Source organism: Microtus ochrogaster, linkage group LG5 (assembly GCF_000317375.1).
Source record: "Microtus ochrogaster isolate Prairie Vole_2 linkage group LG5, MicOch1.0, whole genome shotgun sequence".
Lineage (NCBI taxonomy): Eukaryota > Metazoa > Chordata > Mammalia > Rodentia > Cricetidae > Microtus > Microtus ochrogaster.
The window spans coordinates 50,225,779-50,246,179 of NC_022031.1; the positions used below are offsets into that span (position 1 = coordinate 50,225,779).

General features: G+C 48.7%; 1 protein-coding gene across 1 annotated transcript in view; it reads right to left on the reverse strand.

The window, feature by feature from the left end:
- Epb41l4b (erythrocyte membrane protein band 4.1 like 4B) overlaps positions 1-20,401 on the reverse strand; it is a 149,498-nt gene that overhangs the window by 52,236 nt on the left and 76,861 nt on the right. Inside the window, exons 16-17 of the mRNA XM_013351915.2 lie at positions 17,736-17,769; positions 13,749-13,813 (exon numbers count right to left, since the gene is read on the reverse strand). Of these exons, the coding sequence (XP_013207369.2) occupies positions 13,749-13,813; positions 17,736-17,769 (99 nt within the window). The remainder of the gene's footprint in view (positions 1-13,748; positions 13,814-17,735; positions 17,770-20,401) is intronic.

Consider the following 20,401-nt stretch of genomic DNA (forward strand, 5'->3'; position numbering starts at 1 on the left):
CCCCCCGATCAAGTCCCTCTCCCCCATCAGCCCGAAGAGCCATCAGGAAGAAAAATACTAGAGAAAAAGGTCACCCCCCACCCCCGTATGTGTGTGTGCTTACTGTTCACAAAAGTCTGGGTTCTATTCCTAACACCTCTCTTCGGCATTACATTTAAACATTTTTATTTGTATTTATATACATGTGTGTGTGTGACTATCTGTTCATCTTATGTATGTGTGCAAGTGTCTACTGAGTCTTGAAGAGGGCTGGATCTCCTTGGAACTGGGGTTACAGTGAGTAATGATGTGGATGTTGGGAACTGAACTCAGGACTCTGCAAGAGCAACCAGTGCTCTTAACAACTGGGCCATCTCTCCGTCCTTCTTCTTCTTACTATTATTATTATTATTATTATTATTATTATTATTATTATTATTATTATTTTAGATAAGAGTGTCATTATGTAGACCACGCTACATGGAACTTTCTATATAGATCAGGTTGACCTCACAGAGATCCAATTGCTTCTGCCTTCCAAGTTCTGGGATCAAAAGAGTGAGCCATCACACCTGGTTCCCCATTACATTTAAAAATATGGCTTAAAATCCTTTATGTAGACCCCTCACTGGTAGAGGGGAATTTCTCCAAATTGTAATTCCTTCAAGAAAATTTCCAAATAATCAACTTTACAAATTAATTCTATTAGCATGGGTGATGTGTGACTCCAAAATGGGGGGAGGGGTGACTCTTAATTCAATTAGTACCTTAGCAATCTGGAGTTAAAGATAGGGTCTTTTCCAAAACAGCAGCATGTGGGAAGAGTGTGGATGTCTAGTAAAAGCTTGCTCAATGAACTTGTTCCAATGCATTAGATTTTAATTTTCTTTAGGCCATTTTCAAGTACCTATTCACAGAAGTCTCTCTTTGCTTATGAGTTCCCTAGGTGCTTGGAACTACATTAATTTACCTCTGCAAATTGGAGAGTAAAATACTGCTTTTCTTAGGGACAGCCTACAAGATTCCATGGACCTATAGGAGGTGGCATAGGATAGGAACATTCATCTTTCAATTAATGGAGTCAATTATTTCAGCTGATTTCAACAAATAGTGTAAGCACTTGGTCCTCGACATTTTCCTCTCAAAGAATGCTTTTTGCCCTGGTTTTATCCTTCCTAATATCTTTTTTATTGTCTGTGTGTCTTCATGAGTGCACAGATGTATGTGTGTGCGTGTGCATGTGTATGTACATCTGTGCACGTACACACGAGCCAGTAAGGTGGCACAAAGCTTCAAGGAAGGGCGGCAGCTGATTCTGTGGGGAGATCTCGAGGTATCAGCAATTTCAGATCCGTTCTGGAGTCTTACCCAGAGAATGATCATTTCATGAGTTCATTTTTGCTCAGGGGCCCATAACTGAGAGTTAATTCAATCTTTTTTTTGTCCTTAAAACAAAGGCTACAGTGGCGTTGCATCATTGCTAATGTACCTAATAGTGCTTTTCCTTCTTGGTTTCTTTAGCCTTTCCCCCTCTTTCAATTCCTCTGCTCTTTGCTTTGAGTGAAATCTTCCTTTTGGAGGGCAGCAGCAGGAACACACTTGTCCCCAGGGGCTGCTTTCAAAGCCCCCATTACACAGCAACTCTCGAGGGGCCCTAAGACAACTAATCACTGTCTAGGTCACTAAAGTGTAAAAAAAAACCCTCTAAGGAGCCCGTTCATCACCATCCTTGCTACCTGAGCCGTGGGAGACGGGGCCATGAGATGGGAGTGATATTTTACCAACCCTCGGGCATCATTCAGTTCACCAGATGAATGCAATTAAAACACCATTCATTCTGAATTAACTTTCAGGTTAGATGAATAAAATATCTAACGGGTGAAGGGCAGGGTTTGGAGACTGTAGTTATCAGATGTGCCAGTGTGAGCTGGAACCTGGGGGCATGTGTTTCTGAGATGACAGAAAGGAGGAAGAGTCTGTTTTGGTATTCATTAGTGCACAAAACTCTCAAATGAGTCTGTCCCTTCCCAAGTTCTCCGAGGCTCTTTAGAGGTGTCTATCTTCAGCATCCTTCGCCTCTGAGACCAGACACTGGCTGGGTTTCAGAGCTTTGGGCTTAATTGCCTTTATTACAGGCACAATGTTCATCATGCAGCCAGGGAAGGAAGCTGGCTGGGTCATTAGCACAGCAACTCTTGCTGATGAGGTCTTAGCCATGAAAGAGGATGTCTGAGCCATCCCTTCAGGCAGGGAGTGATGAGGTGGGTTTCTGTGGGGGTGGTCCTTCTAATTATTCTAACCCCTTTTAGTGGGTTGCCTAGACGACCATTGTGGTGTTTTTTAAGAGCTGCAGTCATCCCTCCATTAAAACCACTCGCAGCTTTGCGATGCAGCTGCAATTTGGATGGGATCTATCAGAAATGGAATCATAACCATAGGCAGGTCCTTCCTCAGTCAAATAAACAGGTCATCACAGTTGGTGAGTGGTCCGAGCGGAATGCTCTCAACAGAACCCCCAGCAGGAAAGGAAGCAAGGATACTTGAAATCAATCTCCTCATCTCAGCTCTCTATTTTTATGTTGTCTGTGCTCCCCACTCAGTTCTCCAGGGTGGTAGCATGCTGATGGTCACCTGAACGTCTGGAAATCCATTTCAAGAGAGGTCTAGCAACGAGCAACGACCCCCAGCTTTCTCGTTCTCATGCTCATAAATGCTAAGAGGGCACGCTTCATGTTGCTTCAGCAGCCTGAACTTGTGCACGCGTGCACAATTCTGTGTGCACACCTGCAGATGCATGTGTGTGCAAATGCTAGCTGGCCAGCAAGCCTCAGGGCTCTGCTTGTTTTCACCTCCCCATTCCTGGGCTTACAAAGATGTGCCACCACACTCGGTTCTTCTCTATGAATTCTGGGGAGCCAAACCCGGGTAGGTCCTCATGCTTGCCGAGCAATCACCTCACCAACTGACTCTGACTAAAGAGCATGGATGAAGAACAGAAGATCCAGAGGATCACAGTAAGCCAATTTCACAAGTTCAAAGCCAGCCTAAGCTACACTGTGAGTTCGAGGCTACCACAGCATACAAAGTAAGACTAAATAAACCTCGATAAATTAATAAACCAACAAACCACAGTGAAACAGGCACAACCTTGCTTGCCGAGAAATACAATAAAGACAGAAATTCTGGCTTTTACCCACTGGACTAACAAAACTAGTTCAAAGTTAGCAAAGGCTGTGAGCTTGCTTCCACCTCTCATCACACCTAAGTGCAGAGGGTACAAACACGTGACATCTCTTCAGGGGGAGTATAAAATACTGAGTATTTGAGCAACATAAAAATGTTCCCATTATAATGCACACGCCTTTTGGCTCAGCAAGCGTATCCCTGGGGATTTATCCTATAGCGCTCATTTGTTCTAGAACGCAAACAGAATGCTGAGCATGGCAGACAATTATCGCCAACAGTTGATGGGGCGTGTGTGTCTATCAGTATTGACTGGTTAAGTAAACACGTGTGCTTCTTTACATGTAGACTGGCTAGAGACTGACAAGAGATGCTAATGACTTTTGTATCTCAGAACTGGAAAGTCGGGAATAAAAAGGAGTAACCTAGATATTTTCGAGGCTTAAACTTTTTTCCTGGGTGTGTCTGAGTGCAGGCATGAATGTGGTGAGGCACATGCGCAGAACGGAAGAGCCAGAGGATCACAGAAAATCAACTTCACAAGTTCAAGGCCAGCCTAAGCTACAGAGTGAGTTTGAGGCTATCATGGGTTATGTAGTAAGACTAAACCTCAATAAAATAATAAATAAATAAACAAACAAGCAACAGTAGAATGGGCACAATCTTGCTCACAGAGAAATACAATAAAGACAGAAATTATATTTCCACTTCCGCTTTGAGACAGGGACTCATTTGCTTCTGTGGCTTATGACAGGTCAGTTAGTCTGCCATTTTCTGGGGGTTCTCCTGTCTGCTTGCCATCTTGTTGTAGGAATATTGGGACTGCATATGTGTGCTCCAGTATTTGACTTTACATGTTTCTGGGGATCAAAACTGAAGTCCTTATGATGACAGGCAAGCACTTTACCCACGGAACCATCTCCCTGGCCACTGTTGGAGGTTTCATCACTGTGTGCGTCTCCTGTTTTAAAAAATAGCACAATGGCTCCCTTTATTACTAAATTTATGTAGGCATATCTGTGGCTGTGCCGGCATGTGTACTGTGTGCATGCATGTGAAACCCTGAGGTCACTGTGGGGTGTCTGCCTCAGCTGCTCTTCACCTCCCCTTTGAGACAGTCTTTCCCTAAACCTGGAGTTCACCGACCCAGCCAGGCTGGCTGGACAGTGACTGTGCTCCAGGGACCCTCCTGCCCCTGCCCCTGCTCCTGCCCCCCTCCCCCAAGCCCAGGGGCTACAGACAGCCCCACTGAGCTGTCACCTGGGTCCTTGGGATGCTAACACAGCTTGTCACCTCTGCATGGCAGGCACTTTACTAACAGAGCCATCTCATCTCCCTCGTTTCTCTGTTCAGTAGATTAACAGGGCAACACATTCTCTGCTTTGTCTGAGATGAAACCCCAAATTAGCTAACTTGAGAAGCAGACAGACATTTTCAGTTCTCCACAACTTTCAGGAACTACTGGACCAGCAGCAGGCATTCTCAGCTCTCACCTACCCTTCGCCCTGTCTCAGCCTCACCATTGACAAGAGGACAGAATTGTTGGCATGTGCCGTGCCTGGGCAGCTATGTCCTGGGAGTCTCAGAAATATCATTCCTATTTCTCCTTTCCTCCCTCTCAAAAGATCCCCGTGGCATTTCTGCTCCTCAGCTGTTTCAGAGAGGGGCGCCATTCTTCACTGCGAACCCTCTTCCATGTTATTTTCCCCTCTCTGCTGCTAAACTTAGAATATACAGCTCTCCATCAGCCCAGGAGAAGACACACCATTTCTTTCTTTCTTTCTTTCTTTCTTTCTTTCTTTCTTTCTTTCTTTCTTTCTTTCTTTCTTTCTCTCCTCTCTCCCTCCCTCCCTCCCTCCCTCTCTCTCTCTCTCTGTCTCTGTCTGTCTGTCTGTCTGTCTGTCTCTCTCTCTCTCTCTCTCTCTCTGTCTCTCTCTCTCTCTCTCTCTGTGTGTGTCCCTCTCTCTCTATGGTTTTTCAAAACAGAGTTTCTTTGTACAGCCCCTGCTGTCCTGGAACTTGCTTTGTAGACCAGGCTGGCCTCAAACTCGCAGAGATCCACCTGCCTCTGCCTCCTGAGTGCTGGGATTAAAGGCGTGCAACATCACCACACGGCTGACACGCCATTTCTTGAGCTAGACACTATCTTTGTTTTTTTCTGTCTACAGAGACTGCCAGTGTGTTACTGTTCAAAATCCACTAAAAATTGCTACCTGGTAGACTTAAACACTGTACACCGCACCTTCGTCACATACATCTGATTCTTTGTGTATGAGGGCACAGATATCATAGGCGTTGGACATGTGTGTTGAGGTCAGAGGTCAAAGGTCAAAGTCCTCCATCGTTTTTTTACCTTACTTTTGAAGCTGAACTTGGGCTCCCCTGTTCAGCTGGCTGACTGACCAATGAGTCTCAGAGATCTGTCTGTCTCGCCCTGTCCCCTAACCCCACTGGGGCTACAGATCTGTGCCACCACACCCAGCTGTTTTCATGGTGTAACAGACATTACATTGATAAATTGTCATGTGTCATTTGAGCTCACCGAGAAGCTGGCTCTGGAAACAGGGATGCCCCCCTCCCATTCCAGACCCAAGAATGCTTGTCTTAGAGTGTCCTCTGAGTCACTTTGTCCAGGAATGGGCTGTACCTCCCTGGCCTACAACAGGGAAGAGAACAGTAAAGCATCCCAAGAGTAAAAACACGGTGTCCTTGAGAAATGCTAGAAGGCAAATCACTTCCAAAGGATGTTCCTATTCTTGTGTCCATGATAGAAACGATGTCTACAGTGGAAAAAGAGAAGCCGGGCACTCTGCAGTAGGACGCTCACCCAGGGAAAGCTCCATCAGTAGCTCCGACTGCCCCAAGCATCTACTTGATGTTACCTGGATGTGGAGGTGACACCTGCCAGGGGCTATCTCTAGGGGGCTTCCCCAGAAGGTTTGTACCGGTGTCTGTAAGCCCTTGGTGTGATGGTGTTGTTTTTCTGGTTCCTGTTGGCCTCCCTGGAGCGGACTACTGGGAACTGCAGCTGGTTGTCTCGATGAGGCCTCTCCGGTCAGTTTCTGCTGGATGTTCTGAGCATCAGCGTCCTCTGGCTGCGGTCCCTACCCACCTGTCCCTTGTTATTTATTCTCTTACTGTTTGCTTACTACGTGCTCAATAACCTCACTCATGGGAAACTGAAAGCATGGCCATCGTAGATCATTCTCTAGACCGTGAGCCTGAGGGGGTGCCAGGGAGACCAACTCAGGCCTTCTTGTTCATGCAACAGACACTTGACCGAGCCGTCGCCCCAGCCCCGAGTTCCTTCACAGCAAGATACGAGAGAATTGGGAGAACTGGCAAGGGCCACCCGGCCAGTGGCAAAGCTGAGTGGTTCAGAGCATGCAGGGCTCCACAGTTCCCACATCCTACTTCACCAGAGACCTGTGAGCCTCTTTTCCCAGAACCACCAGAGCGCCACCCTGTCTGTGGGCCTCTACTCTGTCTCTCGTCCGGCTCAAAATGGCAAGCTTCTGTAATCCTGCACCTGTTTCTACGCGCACGCGGGCTTTCACTCTGAGGCAGGTCCTTACATAGGTGTGGTCACATGGCTCACCCCTGGCCAGAGGCTGGACTTCACTAGTCCTCTGTCTCTGGAGGAGAGCAGAACAGTTACCAGCAAATGACTTGACAGCTTGAGGGAGGTGAGGGTAAGTTTAAAGCCATGCAAGGAACAACGAGAATCCAAATTCTTCTGCCTCCCCAGGGTTCAGGAAGTGGGAATGAACATTAATTACGCAGATCTTGCTACTTTTTTCAGTGCTAAGGATCAACCCAGAGCCTTGTCCATGCTAGATAAGTGTTCTACTGACACACATCTCGGGGATCCATCCATCCATCCACTTACTTTTTAGCATCGTGTCTACTTCAATTATATATTCTTCCATTGTGTGATGAAAGTTAAAAATCAAAGCATCAAATCAAGAAATGGCATTAACCAAGAGAAGCTCCCATGCCTGCTCCTTTGTGGTTTTGGTTAAAATGTAAGTCCTAAGCCTGGGGTAGCGGGTGTACTCCTTGAATCCCTGAACACAGGAAGCAGAGGCAGGCAGATCTCTGTAAGTCTGAGGCCAGCCTGGACTACACAGAGTTGAGGGACAGTCAGGCTATGTAGAGAGACTGGCTGAAATTTATAATAATAATAATAATAATAATAATAATAATAATAATAATAATAATAATAATAATAATGTCCTACAGTCTCAGCAGCAACCATTTAAATAGAACCCAACATTTTATTGGTTTTATTGGTTTGATTTTATTGTGCGCCATGGCGCTCATGGAAGACAGAAGAGGGCGCTGGACCCTTCTTAAACTGGTGTTAGGAGTGGTTGTGAGCAGCTCAGGGTGGATTCTAGAAACCAAATCTGGGCCCTCTGAAAAAAGCAGCAAGAACTCTTAACTGCTGAACCATCTCTCCAGGCCCAAAGCGCAACATTTTTAAATAAATCGTCTGAGCTATCATTTGGTTTCAAAGGTGGACAGAAGTGGACCTATTTACAGAATTATTGATTTCTTTGGCCTGGGCTCAGCTGAGCACCAGTTTCGGGTTTGTTTGCCTTTTAGGCACCCCAGGGGCTTCTGAGAAAGTGCCAGTTTCCCTTAACAGCAGTTGGTTCTTCTCCACTCCCTCACCCCCACCCCCAGGCCTGGCTCTGCTTGCCCTCGGTCTCCTGGTGGGAGGTGCAGAAGCCAGTCACTGTGGGCCAATTTGTGGTATTTACCTGGAGCACTTGAGAAACTTGGCCAGTCAGGGAATTGACTTAGAGCCTGGTTTGAGAACTATTGATCCACAAAGATCAATATGGCGGTCCAGAGAGTTCTTTGATGAACTCACATTTTAAAGGACCAGGTAAAAGCTGCAAAATCAAGTGCACCGGGAAGGCTCTGTTATTTGTGGTGTCCCGAGCTGGACTCAGGAGGCGGAAGTCACTGACCTGGAAGCCTGGTGGATAGTTTTAACGGGCAAGAGAGTCAGAAGGGATCCCAGCACTGTCCTGATTCTGTCTTTGCTGCTAAGGAGAGCCCTCTTCTGCGGGAATGGCTGAGCAAGCAATGAAGCATGGAGCCACTCGGCAGATCTCAAGATGCGTGACAACCACGAGCCACACCAATTAACTGATCCCAAACATGGAAGGGTGATAGAGGGTGAGCTGGGCTTGTAAATTCCAAAACCAGAATAATTAGTTGTGGCAAAGTTGAGTCTGATATTGCTGGCACCTGCAGTGGTCCAATATATATATATATATATATCATGAATTATTGGGAAGAAACATATGGAACATTCTCCCACAGGGATGCTTCATTAGAAATAACACTCCATCTCTGTTCCTGTGGACATGATGAAGAACGAGTTGAGTGCAGAATTTGTGGACGGGCTGCTGGACCAGAGTGGGATGAGACGTGGGCAGGGTTGCCAGACAACTAGGGATGCACGCTGGAGGTTGTTATGGTCCTGGTTATGAGTGGGGTTCCCAGCCTCTGGTGGGTGTGGGCAGTTGCGAGCCCACGGATGGCAGGGATGGCGGTGAACGCAGACAATGTTTCTAGGCTGCTGGCATAGAAGGGCAGCTCTCTCCTCAGAAGCGAGATGTCACTGTAGTGAACCGCACTGTAGTCTAACAGTCTCACTGAGATGTGGGACAACGGGGTGGTGACAGCGGGAAGAGTCACGAGAGCCCACAGGCTGGCACTCACCTGTTGGATGACACGTAGGAGCTGCCTGACTGAAGCCCAGTCCCGAGCGTCCCCATTGGTAACAATGCAGTAATTCCCACTGTGCAGCGTGACCAGGAAGATAAACGGACACACGTGGAGCACGAGATTGGTCATTAACCCCTCCGTATGACTGTAGATCACCGTGCACCTAATGGGCTTTGCAATGTCAGACGGCTAGCTGGTCCTCGGCCCTGCTCAACATTACGCCAATGCTTCAAATGAGACAATGAAGAGTGTGCGCACGATGATGAAACTGAGCCCGCAAATGACACGGTGGTCCATGTCCTACTCAGAATGGGATGCTCCGGACTGGATGCTGAGCAGACATCCAGTGAGCATCTGCTACCTGTCAGGTATGGGCGGCGGTGGGGGGGGGGGACAAAAGCACAGCTCGTGTTGAGGAGTCTAAGGCTCCAAGATGAGATGAACGGAAGAGGCTGTTTTAATACAAAGTTGTGAGTACAACGTTCCCGTGTCTGGGGGGGTAGGAGGGGGAGGTAGTAGCAGAACAGAGAACACAGAAATTAACCCAATTTGCAGAGGTGGGGGCTGTCAAGAGAGTTCCCGGAGAGGATGACGCCTGAGCAGAAGCTGAAAGGCTAAGCAGGAGTCTAGGCGGAAGGAAGAGCGTTTGCAAAGGCACCGTCATGAGGCAGGGAGTGTGCAGCGTGCTATGACTGTTTTCTCAGAAAGGTAAGGGGTCTGAATGGAATATGCTAGAGCAAAGAGACAGGAGCGGAGCACCCAGCCCTGGAACGACACAATCAGATATGGCTGCAGAAAGACAAGAGTGAGCTTGGCAAGAGTTGTGGAGAACAGAGAGGGCACCCCTGACAGGGTGGAAAGACATTCCTGCAAGATAGTGTTGGGGAGAATCAGGAAGGAGGCAGAACTGAGCAGAACTGTGGACGGCCTGGATATTGGCAGCGAGGGAAGAGAGGAGCCATGGCATTCTCGTTCTCAGCAAAAGAGAAACTGAGGGGAAAAGAAAGTAGTGCCTTCCAGGAGCGGTGATCAAAGATAAATTTGATTTTGGCTTTTGTCACGTGGAGTTTGGATTATACATCGGGCATCCACGTTGAAGCGACAATACAGAAACTCATACAAATAGCCTGAGTTGAAGATAATGGCTCTCAGAGCCACCAACATTATAACATGTGACAGGAAGAGGTGACCCCAGACTGGCTAAGTCAGAAGAGTAGTGAGTAGAGACATGACCCCCTGAGGAAGACGAGGTTTGCAAGGACAAAGCCACCACGCAGTAGGCACAGGTTCACATCGCTTAAGTCAGAGTGGCTTACGCAAGCAGCTAACTAAATCTACTCATTAGTTTAAGCAGAATGGCTTTTGTTGCAGGTACTGGATCATCTTTAAGAGGCTACAGGCACAGCCAGGAAGAGCTAAGCGACCATGAGGACATGTGCCCTTCACCATGAAACTGGTATCAGGGGACACCCTGCTACCACCTGGGGGTCAGGTGGTACAGCCTCTGCCAGAATCACCCCAGATGAAGAAACCCCTCAGCCACTGTGTCGTGAAGAGCCTCAACAGGATGGTCTTGTTCCACATCACTTAGCTGAAGGTTCACCTTCAGACACCGGGAGTCAACTGGACCCCGGAGTGAGATCCAAGGGGGACTTCCGTGCGGAAGAGTCAGTGAAATAAAGGAGTCCAAAAAGGAAAAAAGTACGAATAATCTTTATTTCTTGGAGACACATTGTAAAAATGTTAGCGGTTAAGAGGAAGGGATCAGAACATGTTTATTCAGATGCGGTACACACCCTGGGGATCAGAACACGCCCGTAAACAAGCATTGCGTGGGGGGGGGGGTTCATAAGTAGGCGGTCTACTCCCCTGTGCAAGTGTGCAGGAGTCCCTCCTCCTCAAGAGACTTTTGTAGAACCAAAAGGGCCAGATTTCAGCAAGAGAAGATGTTAACACATGTCCAAGGGTTTAAAGGGGACCAAATTATAATCACACATATCCCAGTGACACAAAATGAGCTGATTGCACACAGAAGAAAGAGCATCCTGGGACTGCCTATGAAGGGAAAAGGAGGCCTGGCATACTACTTGAATTGGGGTAAATAAATATTTTGGTATAGGTGTCACCCTGAAAGTCAACATGTTGCTTTGGGGGTTCTACAGAAGGAAGGGGCCACAGGCATCCCTCTGTGCGGCAGGCAGACTGCTTTGGCACAACCTCCAGGAACCTGGCAGGCTAGCATGTGCGCCCTCACTTCACCTCGACTGCACGCTGCTTGGCGAGGAAGTTAAACCTGGAGTGAAATCCAGCCTCAGTCCTGACAACAGTCACAAGGATGTCTTCTGAAAGCACACTGGTCAGCAGGACCAATCATTAAGGCGTTACAAAGCATGCTTCTATTTGAGAAGTAAATTCTGCCGAAACACGCCAGGCAGGTGGCGATCAGCACGGAGGCTCAAACCCACACCTGCGAACCCATTTCCAGAGGCACAATTTCCAGTCTCCCTGTGCTGATGTGCTATCGGATGAGTTCTGTGATCTTCCTCAAGCTTCTGCTACAGAAGGGGCACTACAGTTAGCTGCCTCTATGGGGAGCTAGTCTGAATGCACGTTTGCCACCCAGATGAGAAATGAAATTTTAATAAATCACAGAGTAGAAAGGACCCTGGAGATCACTAAGCTCAGCCCACTTGTTTTCAGGGAGGAAATGACACCAATCAAGGGGGAATGACCTAGCCGAGGTCACGCAGCAATGGAGACTGGGCCCTGGCCCTCTCCGACCCTACGACAGTAGTATGTACCACGCTGCTCCCCCAAGCTTTCGGTTTGCTGGTTTGCTTCATGGGGTCCCACTGGCTAAACACCAAGATTATCAGGTACACAGCAGGAAGACAGAATCCACTTCAGTTTTAAAATCAGAATATCAAAATGATTCCTGAGCCTTTAGCTACCTTCATTTTATTGAGAATGCAGTCCACAGTAAATCACGGCTACCTACGGCAGTCAGCTTCAAATGTTGACCCGGACACTAACAGCACTACTTAGCAACACTTGTGCAAGCACGTCCACGTGATGCTGGGATGTCTCTCAGGGAATGCAATGGCATCACGGTGGTGACTGGAAATAAAGGCGCTTCGGTTTCTCAGAGTGCAGTCATGAGTTTGTCCCGGTACGTGACACTGTAGGCCCCGCCTAAGTTCCTCTGGTTGTGGTCGTGGACATAGTCCAAGTGGCCGTCATCTCCACTGGCTGAGGCTTTCCAGTGCGGCCTGTCATCCTGATAAGGTGGCCTGTTTTGTTTGCAGATGGGATGGTTACTGGGAGAATGGAAGATAATTCAGAAAGGAGCGAGGCCAACACACGCACAAAGGAAATGGCGGGGTGGGGGGAGGGCAAGTGGGGTGCCTGGCACGTGAGTGGCCTGGCGACTTCAGGATTTTAAAAACCCCTGTGTGACCATCTATCAACTCTGATGCTGATAAAATCTGTTTCTAGCCATGGTTTCACAAGGGGGGTGTGGTGGTCAGGTCAGTCAAGGAAAGCTAGCTGAGGGAAAAGCCTCCTCCCAACTGGATGTGCACGGTGACGGTTTGGGATAGCATCTCCCGCAAGCGTGGACCAATCAACTCTCCTCAGGATGCAACTCTAGAGAGTTCTAGCACACAGAGAACGCTGGGTGCCATCTGGGTTCAGCTACAGATCGTGGTTCTCAGGGGACACTAAAGCCTGGCATCAGCAGGGCCACCTCCAAAGGAAAATGTTGCCTCTGGGTGAAGAAGGGGCTAGGGCATGCGACAGAGGGAAGATGCTGACCAAGTAGGTAATATTAGATAGGCCTTCTACCTAAACCACTGCTAACAGGATGCTAGCCCTGCTAAGCCTCAGCTGCCACTCATATCTGAAAGATAAACTACAATTGAACGATGTGAAGACTTACCCTTACCACCCCACTGACCTGCCTTGCCCTAAAATGCTACACAAATATCCAAGTGTTAATAATAATATCAGACCGCACTGCTGAGTTACAAGGCCCCCACGTGTTTGCCTAACTTCCTCAAGGCACATTTGTTTCGCCCCTCAATTCCCCACGCTCCCTCAAGGAGCAAGGCCCATAGCTCCACCTCGGTCAACCTGAATTCACCAACTGTGCTTCTGTAACGGCTGGACACATAAATGACAATTAACTCTTATCAAAAATGCAACTCTTAAGGACCTGTCTGCTTCCCAGGGGTTGCCCTGACTCCAAACAGCATGGCAGGTGCCCAGGTCCTCACTCACAGGGCAGTGACAGGAGACCCTGATAGCTATGGGGCCAAGTCCCACTTTTTTTTTGTAAATTAAGTTTCTCTGGAATACGGTCATACATTCATATGCAAATCCTCACCGCTTGTTCTTGTCTTCAATGACCCCAAAGCCAAAAATACAGACTCCCCTTTGCTGAAAAAGTTTAATAACCCACAAGTAGGAGGAAAAAGGCCCACTGAAACCAAAACAAACAGTGCCCTCATTCCTAAGGGCTAAACCCTTAAAAAAAAAAAAAAGAACCATAATCTCCAAGCTTTAATCACATTCCAAGAAAATAAAAACGAATTCTCAGAATAAGAAAATGTTAACTTGGAAATCTTAAGCAACATCTCTCCTCATATAAAACCAAACCAAAATATTTGTGGTTAGAATTTTTTTTTTAAATCTGTTGGTTCACAAAGGCTGGTCACTTGCTTCCTTTGCTTTGAAAAGCAGGGCTTCTGCCCTGGTCACGCCTCCCTGAGGGGTTGTTCCTGCAGCCTTGCAGGGGACAAGCAAACCTCCCAAAGCAGGGTCTCACAAGCTCCCGAACTCACCTGACATTTGGAGAGTGAGGGCGCCACCGGGGCTGGCTGGGGTGGACGTTAGGATGGTACTGAGGCTGCAAAGGAAACGCCAGACCTGATTACTCCGTGACCTTTGGATTTCAATGGCTGCCGTGTCATCTGCTCTCTCTAGCGATGGCACCCACCTCAGGAGGCAGGGAGGGGGCTGTGAATAGGAAAGCTGTAACCAAGCCCCGGGGGAGGGGAGAGGTGGGGTGGCTGGACCTTTCCCAGGGTGATCTTATTTCTCCCACTAACAAAGGCTGGGGAGGTGGGGGGGCTGGGACCCAGTGTCTGGCTCACAGAGCACCATCTCCAGAGAAGGGTCTGGGAGGCAAGGTGCCACATCTGACTCAAGAGAAGCTACCCAACATGCCCTGGTCAGACAACACCTCTCTCTCAAGGAAGCAAGTGCCAGGAAGATGGACTGAGTGGCTTCTCTCTTCACACGCCACTTTTGTTGGTTTTGAAATTACAACAGAAGAGTTACGGCGGGCACACAGACAAGGGCTGGAAGGACGGGGTAATGAAAGCAGCAGCGTTGTGGGTGTACAGACGGTACTCTCATCAGGAAGACCTATTGTTCCTCTGAGAGACGCACAGAAGAACTGAGGGAAAGACGGTGGGAAGCTGTTCTTATGATAAGAAAGTAGACCAGCCTTGAAGATAAGCCCTGATGGGCCTGGCAGGGTAGCCGGCTGCCATTCCACTTCTCACCTGCAGAGGGCAGCAGGCCTGGACACTGTCGGAAGCCAAGAGGCTTCCCAAGGCTAAAGCAGCTGAGGGGATTGGCACTACGCACTCCCCCTCCCCCGACCTGAAAGTCATGCAATCGCATCCCCATTAATCTTTTAATTATTTCTTCCCTTCCTCCTCCTTACCCCTGCGCCGTGGTTAATAAGCAGTGGCCTGCTTTCTGTTAGAGAAATTCTGAGCAGTTCTGTTCATCTAATTTTCATGGCCCTGAGATGCCCGCCTGCTGCCTATTCCGTATTCCAGTGGCCTTTCCTTTCCTTTCAAACCGCCTGTCAGCATGCCGAGGCTGCACCCCCAGAGGACACGGTGTGGGGAGCGGAATCTGAAGGGGTCTGTCTGCAGGAGACTCTGAGCACTGGCGGGGCGCAGTCCCCTCAGCTAGGTCTTTTAGGGGATGCTGAAGCCCATGGGGTTTGGGTGATTTTCCCAAAGCCAGCCACTCCTCAGCTCCCTGCACCAAGTCTCCAACGAAGGAGAAAGATTACCCTGCAACTGGACCTTCTAGTCTTTTCTGTTTTTAAACACCCTCAGATTCACCAAAGATGAGGTAGAAACCTCATCCACAGACTTGAAATAAAAGGGAGATTCCAGAATTTTCCTTGGTACATCTCCTTTGGTAATGAGTTCACATTCCTACACTCCCAAGTACTTTAATGTTAACTCGGGTGCTCCGTCAACAACAAGGAATATATATGCATCTCTTCGCTTGCCGCAAGAACAGAGGAAAGGGAGCCGAACTTACTGGAATTCCAGGGACAATGCAAAACTGTCCCACCTCAAATGACAAGTATCCTCACTGAGAACATGGCCATCAGTCCTCTGCTGCTGGCTGACTCTGTGGAAGGAGCTAAGGCTGCCGTGTCACCTTCCCAGCCATCCTCCAAAGCATCACGGTGTGACCGGGCCACTTATCAGGCCACCCTCTTCCGGTCACCTTATATCCAGACTCTGATGGGGCAACACAGGGCTGCTAAGATGGGCCGAGTGCAAGGGGCTCCTGGCGACAATGTGGAGGGTTCCACGTGCAGAGTGCCAGCAAATCTGCTGTGAGCAGCACAGCCCTGCTTCACTGTAAGCAGAACTCACTGAGGAGGCAGCAGAGGGCAGGGGTCGACGGCGGGCGGGCTGCCGTACTTTCTTTTCCAACCTCTCTCCTCCATGCACTGGGTACCCAGCAGCAGCTTTTCTCTTCCCCTAACACCCCACCTGACGTCCCTGAACAAGGAGCTGTTGTGAACAAGAAGCCCAAGACCCTAAGGAAGAAGCCGGGGGAGATGACTTTCCTTCCACCAGGTTCAAAGTCCCTTCTACCCAACAGCCTCGTCTCCTCACTCTGCATGCTAGTGTGACTTTGTGCACAAAAGTTCTTCAGCAACCATTTGGGAGCCTCCTGAGGATAACGAACATGGGCATCTTGGTGTTCAGAGAAGTGGTAGCAGGGAAGGGGACACACAGAATGAAATTTCAAATGGCGATGGTTTATGGAACGGCACTGTCACTTGTGATGTTCATAGCCAAACATTGGGCACAGAGACTGGGAGGACAGCGTGTTTCGGGCACTTGCTCAGGACAAGGCTGGTCAACAATATGATACTGTGGGAGGAGATTAGGTCTTTGGGGTCTTCAGGGTCTTCAGAAGAACCCGGGTTAGATCTCCCGAGCAAAGCAGCATAGCCTACCTCTTGCCCTGGCCCAGTCTTACCACGTAACCGCTTCCTACATATACACTCCCTGGCTCTTACGTCACAGACCCTTCACCAGAGCTGAGTGGAGGCCAGCACTGTACCTCTGAACCATGAATTAAATGAACTTATTTTACTTTATAAAGAACACAGTACTGGGTATTTAGTCACAGCAGTAAAAGAAAGGCTAATACCGTCCTCTGAGTTAGAAGTCACGAGACATAGGTCTCTCTGCCTTTTGGCAGAAATACATTAGCACCTGGGAATCAAGGCCAGCACCATCCCCCCGGAGACCCCATCTGTCTGTTTGTTAGAACCACCTGAGGAGCGCTGCAGTCTGTGGATGCCAAGATCCTACTCCCTAAGTGTCTATTCCGCTTTTAAAAGGTGAGACTGAAGACAGCATTATTCTTTTAATGCTGGCCTCATGGTTTTAAGGGGCAGGGCTGAATCTCACTGGAGCTGGGAGCTTCCAGCTTGCAAGAGAAAAGGAGGAGGGGACTGCTGAGTACCAGTGTATAGCATTGTACAGTACTTTAGCGAGCAGATAAGAGGCAATGGACTCCGGGCGGATGGGCCTGGGTAAGACAGCACTGGCAAGAACCTACAGGCAGCCGCTCTACCGCTGCTGGAAGCTGAACACGGGCTCATGACAGGAACAGTGGGAAGTAACTGAGAGAGTCAGGACAGGCTGTGGAAGCCCTGGCTCACTACAGGCTGGGCTACCAAGAGGGATTTGGCAGTAGCGGGTGGGCAGGTAGGGGGCACGGACCCTGGCTGGTACCGCCGTGAAATAATACAACACTGAACATGGAAACCGAATGCCCCAGGTCTGGTGTGTGACAAATGGGGTTTAGAAATAAATGATGCCTCCCGGTGTGAGTGGGTTTACCATGGAGGGGTGGAGGAGGACCAACAGAAACAGAACAAAGAAAAATGTGCTGGGTGTGGAGGTACGCGCCTTTGATCCCAGCCTGTGAGAGGCAGAGGCAGGAGGATCTCTGTGAGTTAAAGACCGGAACTCACTGCTCTACAGAGAGAGTTCCAGGGCAGTCAAAGCAAACCCTGTCTCAAAAAACAAAAACAAAAACAAAACCCCAAAACCAAAACAAAGAACAAACAAAACGCGTTGCCTACGAGTTTCTTCAGTACTCTGGTGCCCCAGCAGGCACAGTCAGGCCCAAGAAGGCAAAGGAAGGAGAAGTGGAATCTGCCCCCTGGATGCCTGCCTCAAGGGCTTGCACTTGCTAGGCCTCAGCGTGCTTTCACAGAAACATGCACTTGAGCGCTGAGAGGCTGTGCCTGACCAACAGAAACATAACTCCATGTCCCTGGCGCCTTCGGGCTAACAAAGTTAAAAACAGGCACTTCACGACTGGGGGGGAGCAGGGTGGGGTGGGGGATTTGACTTTTAGAGTTTTCCGGGAAACAACAAGAACGATGAACCAAAACCTGACAAGCGTATGCTGTTACCACATGCTTCTCATCATACAAACGAAGACACGTCAAACCAAGAAACATCTTACACACAGCATCTCACCTGGTAATTATGGACTTCAGGATTTGTTTTTGAGCTAAAAAGAAAAAGAGAAACATCATTTTTTAAGTAAGGAAGCATTATATTGGATCTATTTAATAGCCCTAGCTAATTCTACAGACTCCCTCCTCCGTTAGGAATGTCTGCACACCGTTTCTTTTCTGGTTACTAGAGCTTGCGTGAACGTATATAAGCATATAATCAAGGAAACCACAGACACCAGCTTTCACTCCCAGTTCAAGGCTCCCGGCATAAACACCCCACTGATACATACGCCACAGTGCAGCCGTGACATATTGTGCTTCGTTTCAGTGGTGCGAACCAAGCAGCTTCAGTACCCACTGCAGGCCCTCCCTGGCATGGCACCGTCGGCTACAGCTCTAGTGATGGTACAGAGCTTCTTATAACTGGAGGAAGAGATAGCAGCTTCCTCGAGACACCTGCCTAGGCACTGAGGTAGGGATCCCATGAGTTTCTGGTACACAGTGACACTGTGCCTGATCCGGACACTGGTGGTGATTGCTCATCCAAGTCAAGCCCCAGCCCTTTACTAATCTATCATAGCAGGGTGACAGGGTCCATGACGCCTCCTACCACCTCAATCCACAGACAAAGGGACAGTTCCTTCAGAGAGGGTCAGCAAACCTACTAAGACTCACTGGCCAGTCGATGGCTGAGCCAGGGTTGATACAACATCTGCTCAGACCCAAAACCTATTTTCTTTCCACCAAATCTAGCTGGCTTTTGGAGGGTCGGTGGAAAAGCTCAGAGCTCAAGTGTGATCTAATTTGATTAGGATCTTAATTAGAACTAGCTTGGCAATATATAAACACATGCATAAATAAGTATGTGTGTGGAAAATATATTTATGGATATATGTGTGTATATATGTATACACATGCATACAGAGACATGGATGGTTGGATGGACGATGAGAGAACATTTGTTACATAAGATGCAAGCTCAGTACCTATCAGAAACCTCACAACCCTGGAACAATCACTGGGCAGTCACTGTTGCTACTAGGGTGCCTGGAATCAAGGTTTATTGCTTCTCTAACAAAGCAGGGGGTGAGGGGGCATCTTTGTTCTGAACCTTACACTGGATCTGCTTTGAGTTTTCAGAGAGGACTGGTCGTGAGGTCAGGCGCTAAGCCAGAGGGCTTAGGCTGGATCTCAGCAGCCGGGTAAAGCGCTCCACCAAGTGCTGTCTCCCCAGCAGCATCTCTGTGGTTCCCAGCACAACTTCACCCATGGTCCCCACAGCCATTCTGCTCACCGGGGATCCCACAGGCTGCAGAGAGCAAATGAACAGCTGCGAACAGTGGTTATTAGCTCATTTGTTCCTAAAGGGTATGTTTACTGACACTTGTGTGTGTGTGTGTGTGTGTGTGGCGATTTTTTTATGTTTGTTTTCATGCCCGATATATAATCTCCCCTAGATTCTAAGAGGGAAATGTCACTTTATCAGGGAAATACAAACAAACAAAACAATCATCTCCTAAGAAAGCAGGAGAGACTGTAGCTTACAATCCCCTGAGAATGAAAAGCAGGACCTGACGGGCTGAGAAAGGCCAGCAGTTTTCAGCGTACGACCTGCTGAGACCCTAACTGTCAGAGACTGTCCCCACGCTACCCTACCCCGAACAGAGGCCACACCTGCAGACCTTCAACCACCCAATCTGAGAACATGAACCATACCCCATAGCCCCTGCCATAGGGGGCAACAGGCAGGCAGGAGTTCAAGAGGGTTCCCCCACCCCTTCCATTAGATACAGAAAGCAAACGGTATCACCAGGCCAGTGTGTGGCTGCAAGCGTGCCCTGGGACGTGAAGCTGCGCTAACTTTGCTCTCCAGAACCTGAGGTTCCGTGAAGGGATTTCAACGCTTTCTGAACTGGGGAGGAAGCCAATGAAGAGGTGGGCCTTAGTCCTTCCTTCCCCACAAGTAGCTCTCTGATTCTGTTTGTTTGCTTTTATCCCAGGCTTCTTGGGGATGGTGGTAGAGTATAAACATTGCAAGCTAAAACATCTGGGGAGAACGCAGACGTAGCCCAAGCTCCTTGCCTGCAAAGGAGAAAAGGAAACACAGCAGTAGAAGGCCAAGGCTCCAGGACGCAAGTGAGAAAGCTGTTATGGAGAGGGCTCCTGAGGCCTCGGCTGGAGTTCTGGAGGCTAGCCCAGATCTCATGCCCTGTGTGCTAAGATGAATGTACACAGCACAGGGCGTCTGTATCCATCTCAATGGCCACCATCACCTTCGCCCCATCAGCCTTGGGGTCTCAGCCTGCGGTTCAGAACCAACGATCTACCTACCACCCATTCTCTCCCACGACAGCTGATCCTAGCATGTCATGCTTACAGAGGAAGTGCGATGGTTTCAGAGAGGGGAGAGAAGGCGAGGTAGTAGGTAGGACAGTGGCTCTCACCTGGAGGCCACGCTAACCTTACCAGGGAAGCTTTGCAGACCAAATGCCCAAGTCACAGGTATACAAGTGTTCATTTGGCTCAGGGCTATCCTGCCCAAGGGGGATGTTTCATAGCTCATCAGGTAATTCCAGACACAGGCAGATCAAGCTAGGGAAGAGGCAGCTAATTTGACCCAAGGGTCAAATGTGGCTGACTGGTACTTATGAATAAAGTTTTATTAAATCACAGCCACGCTCATTT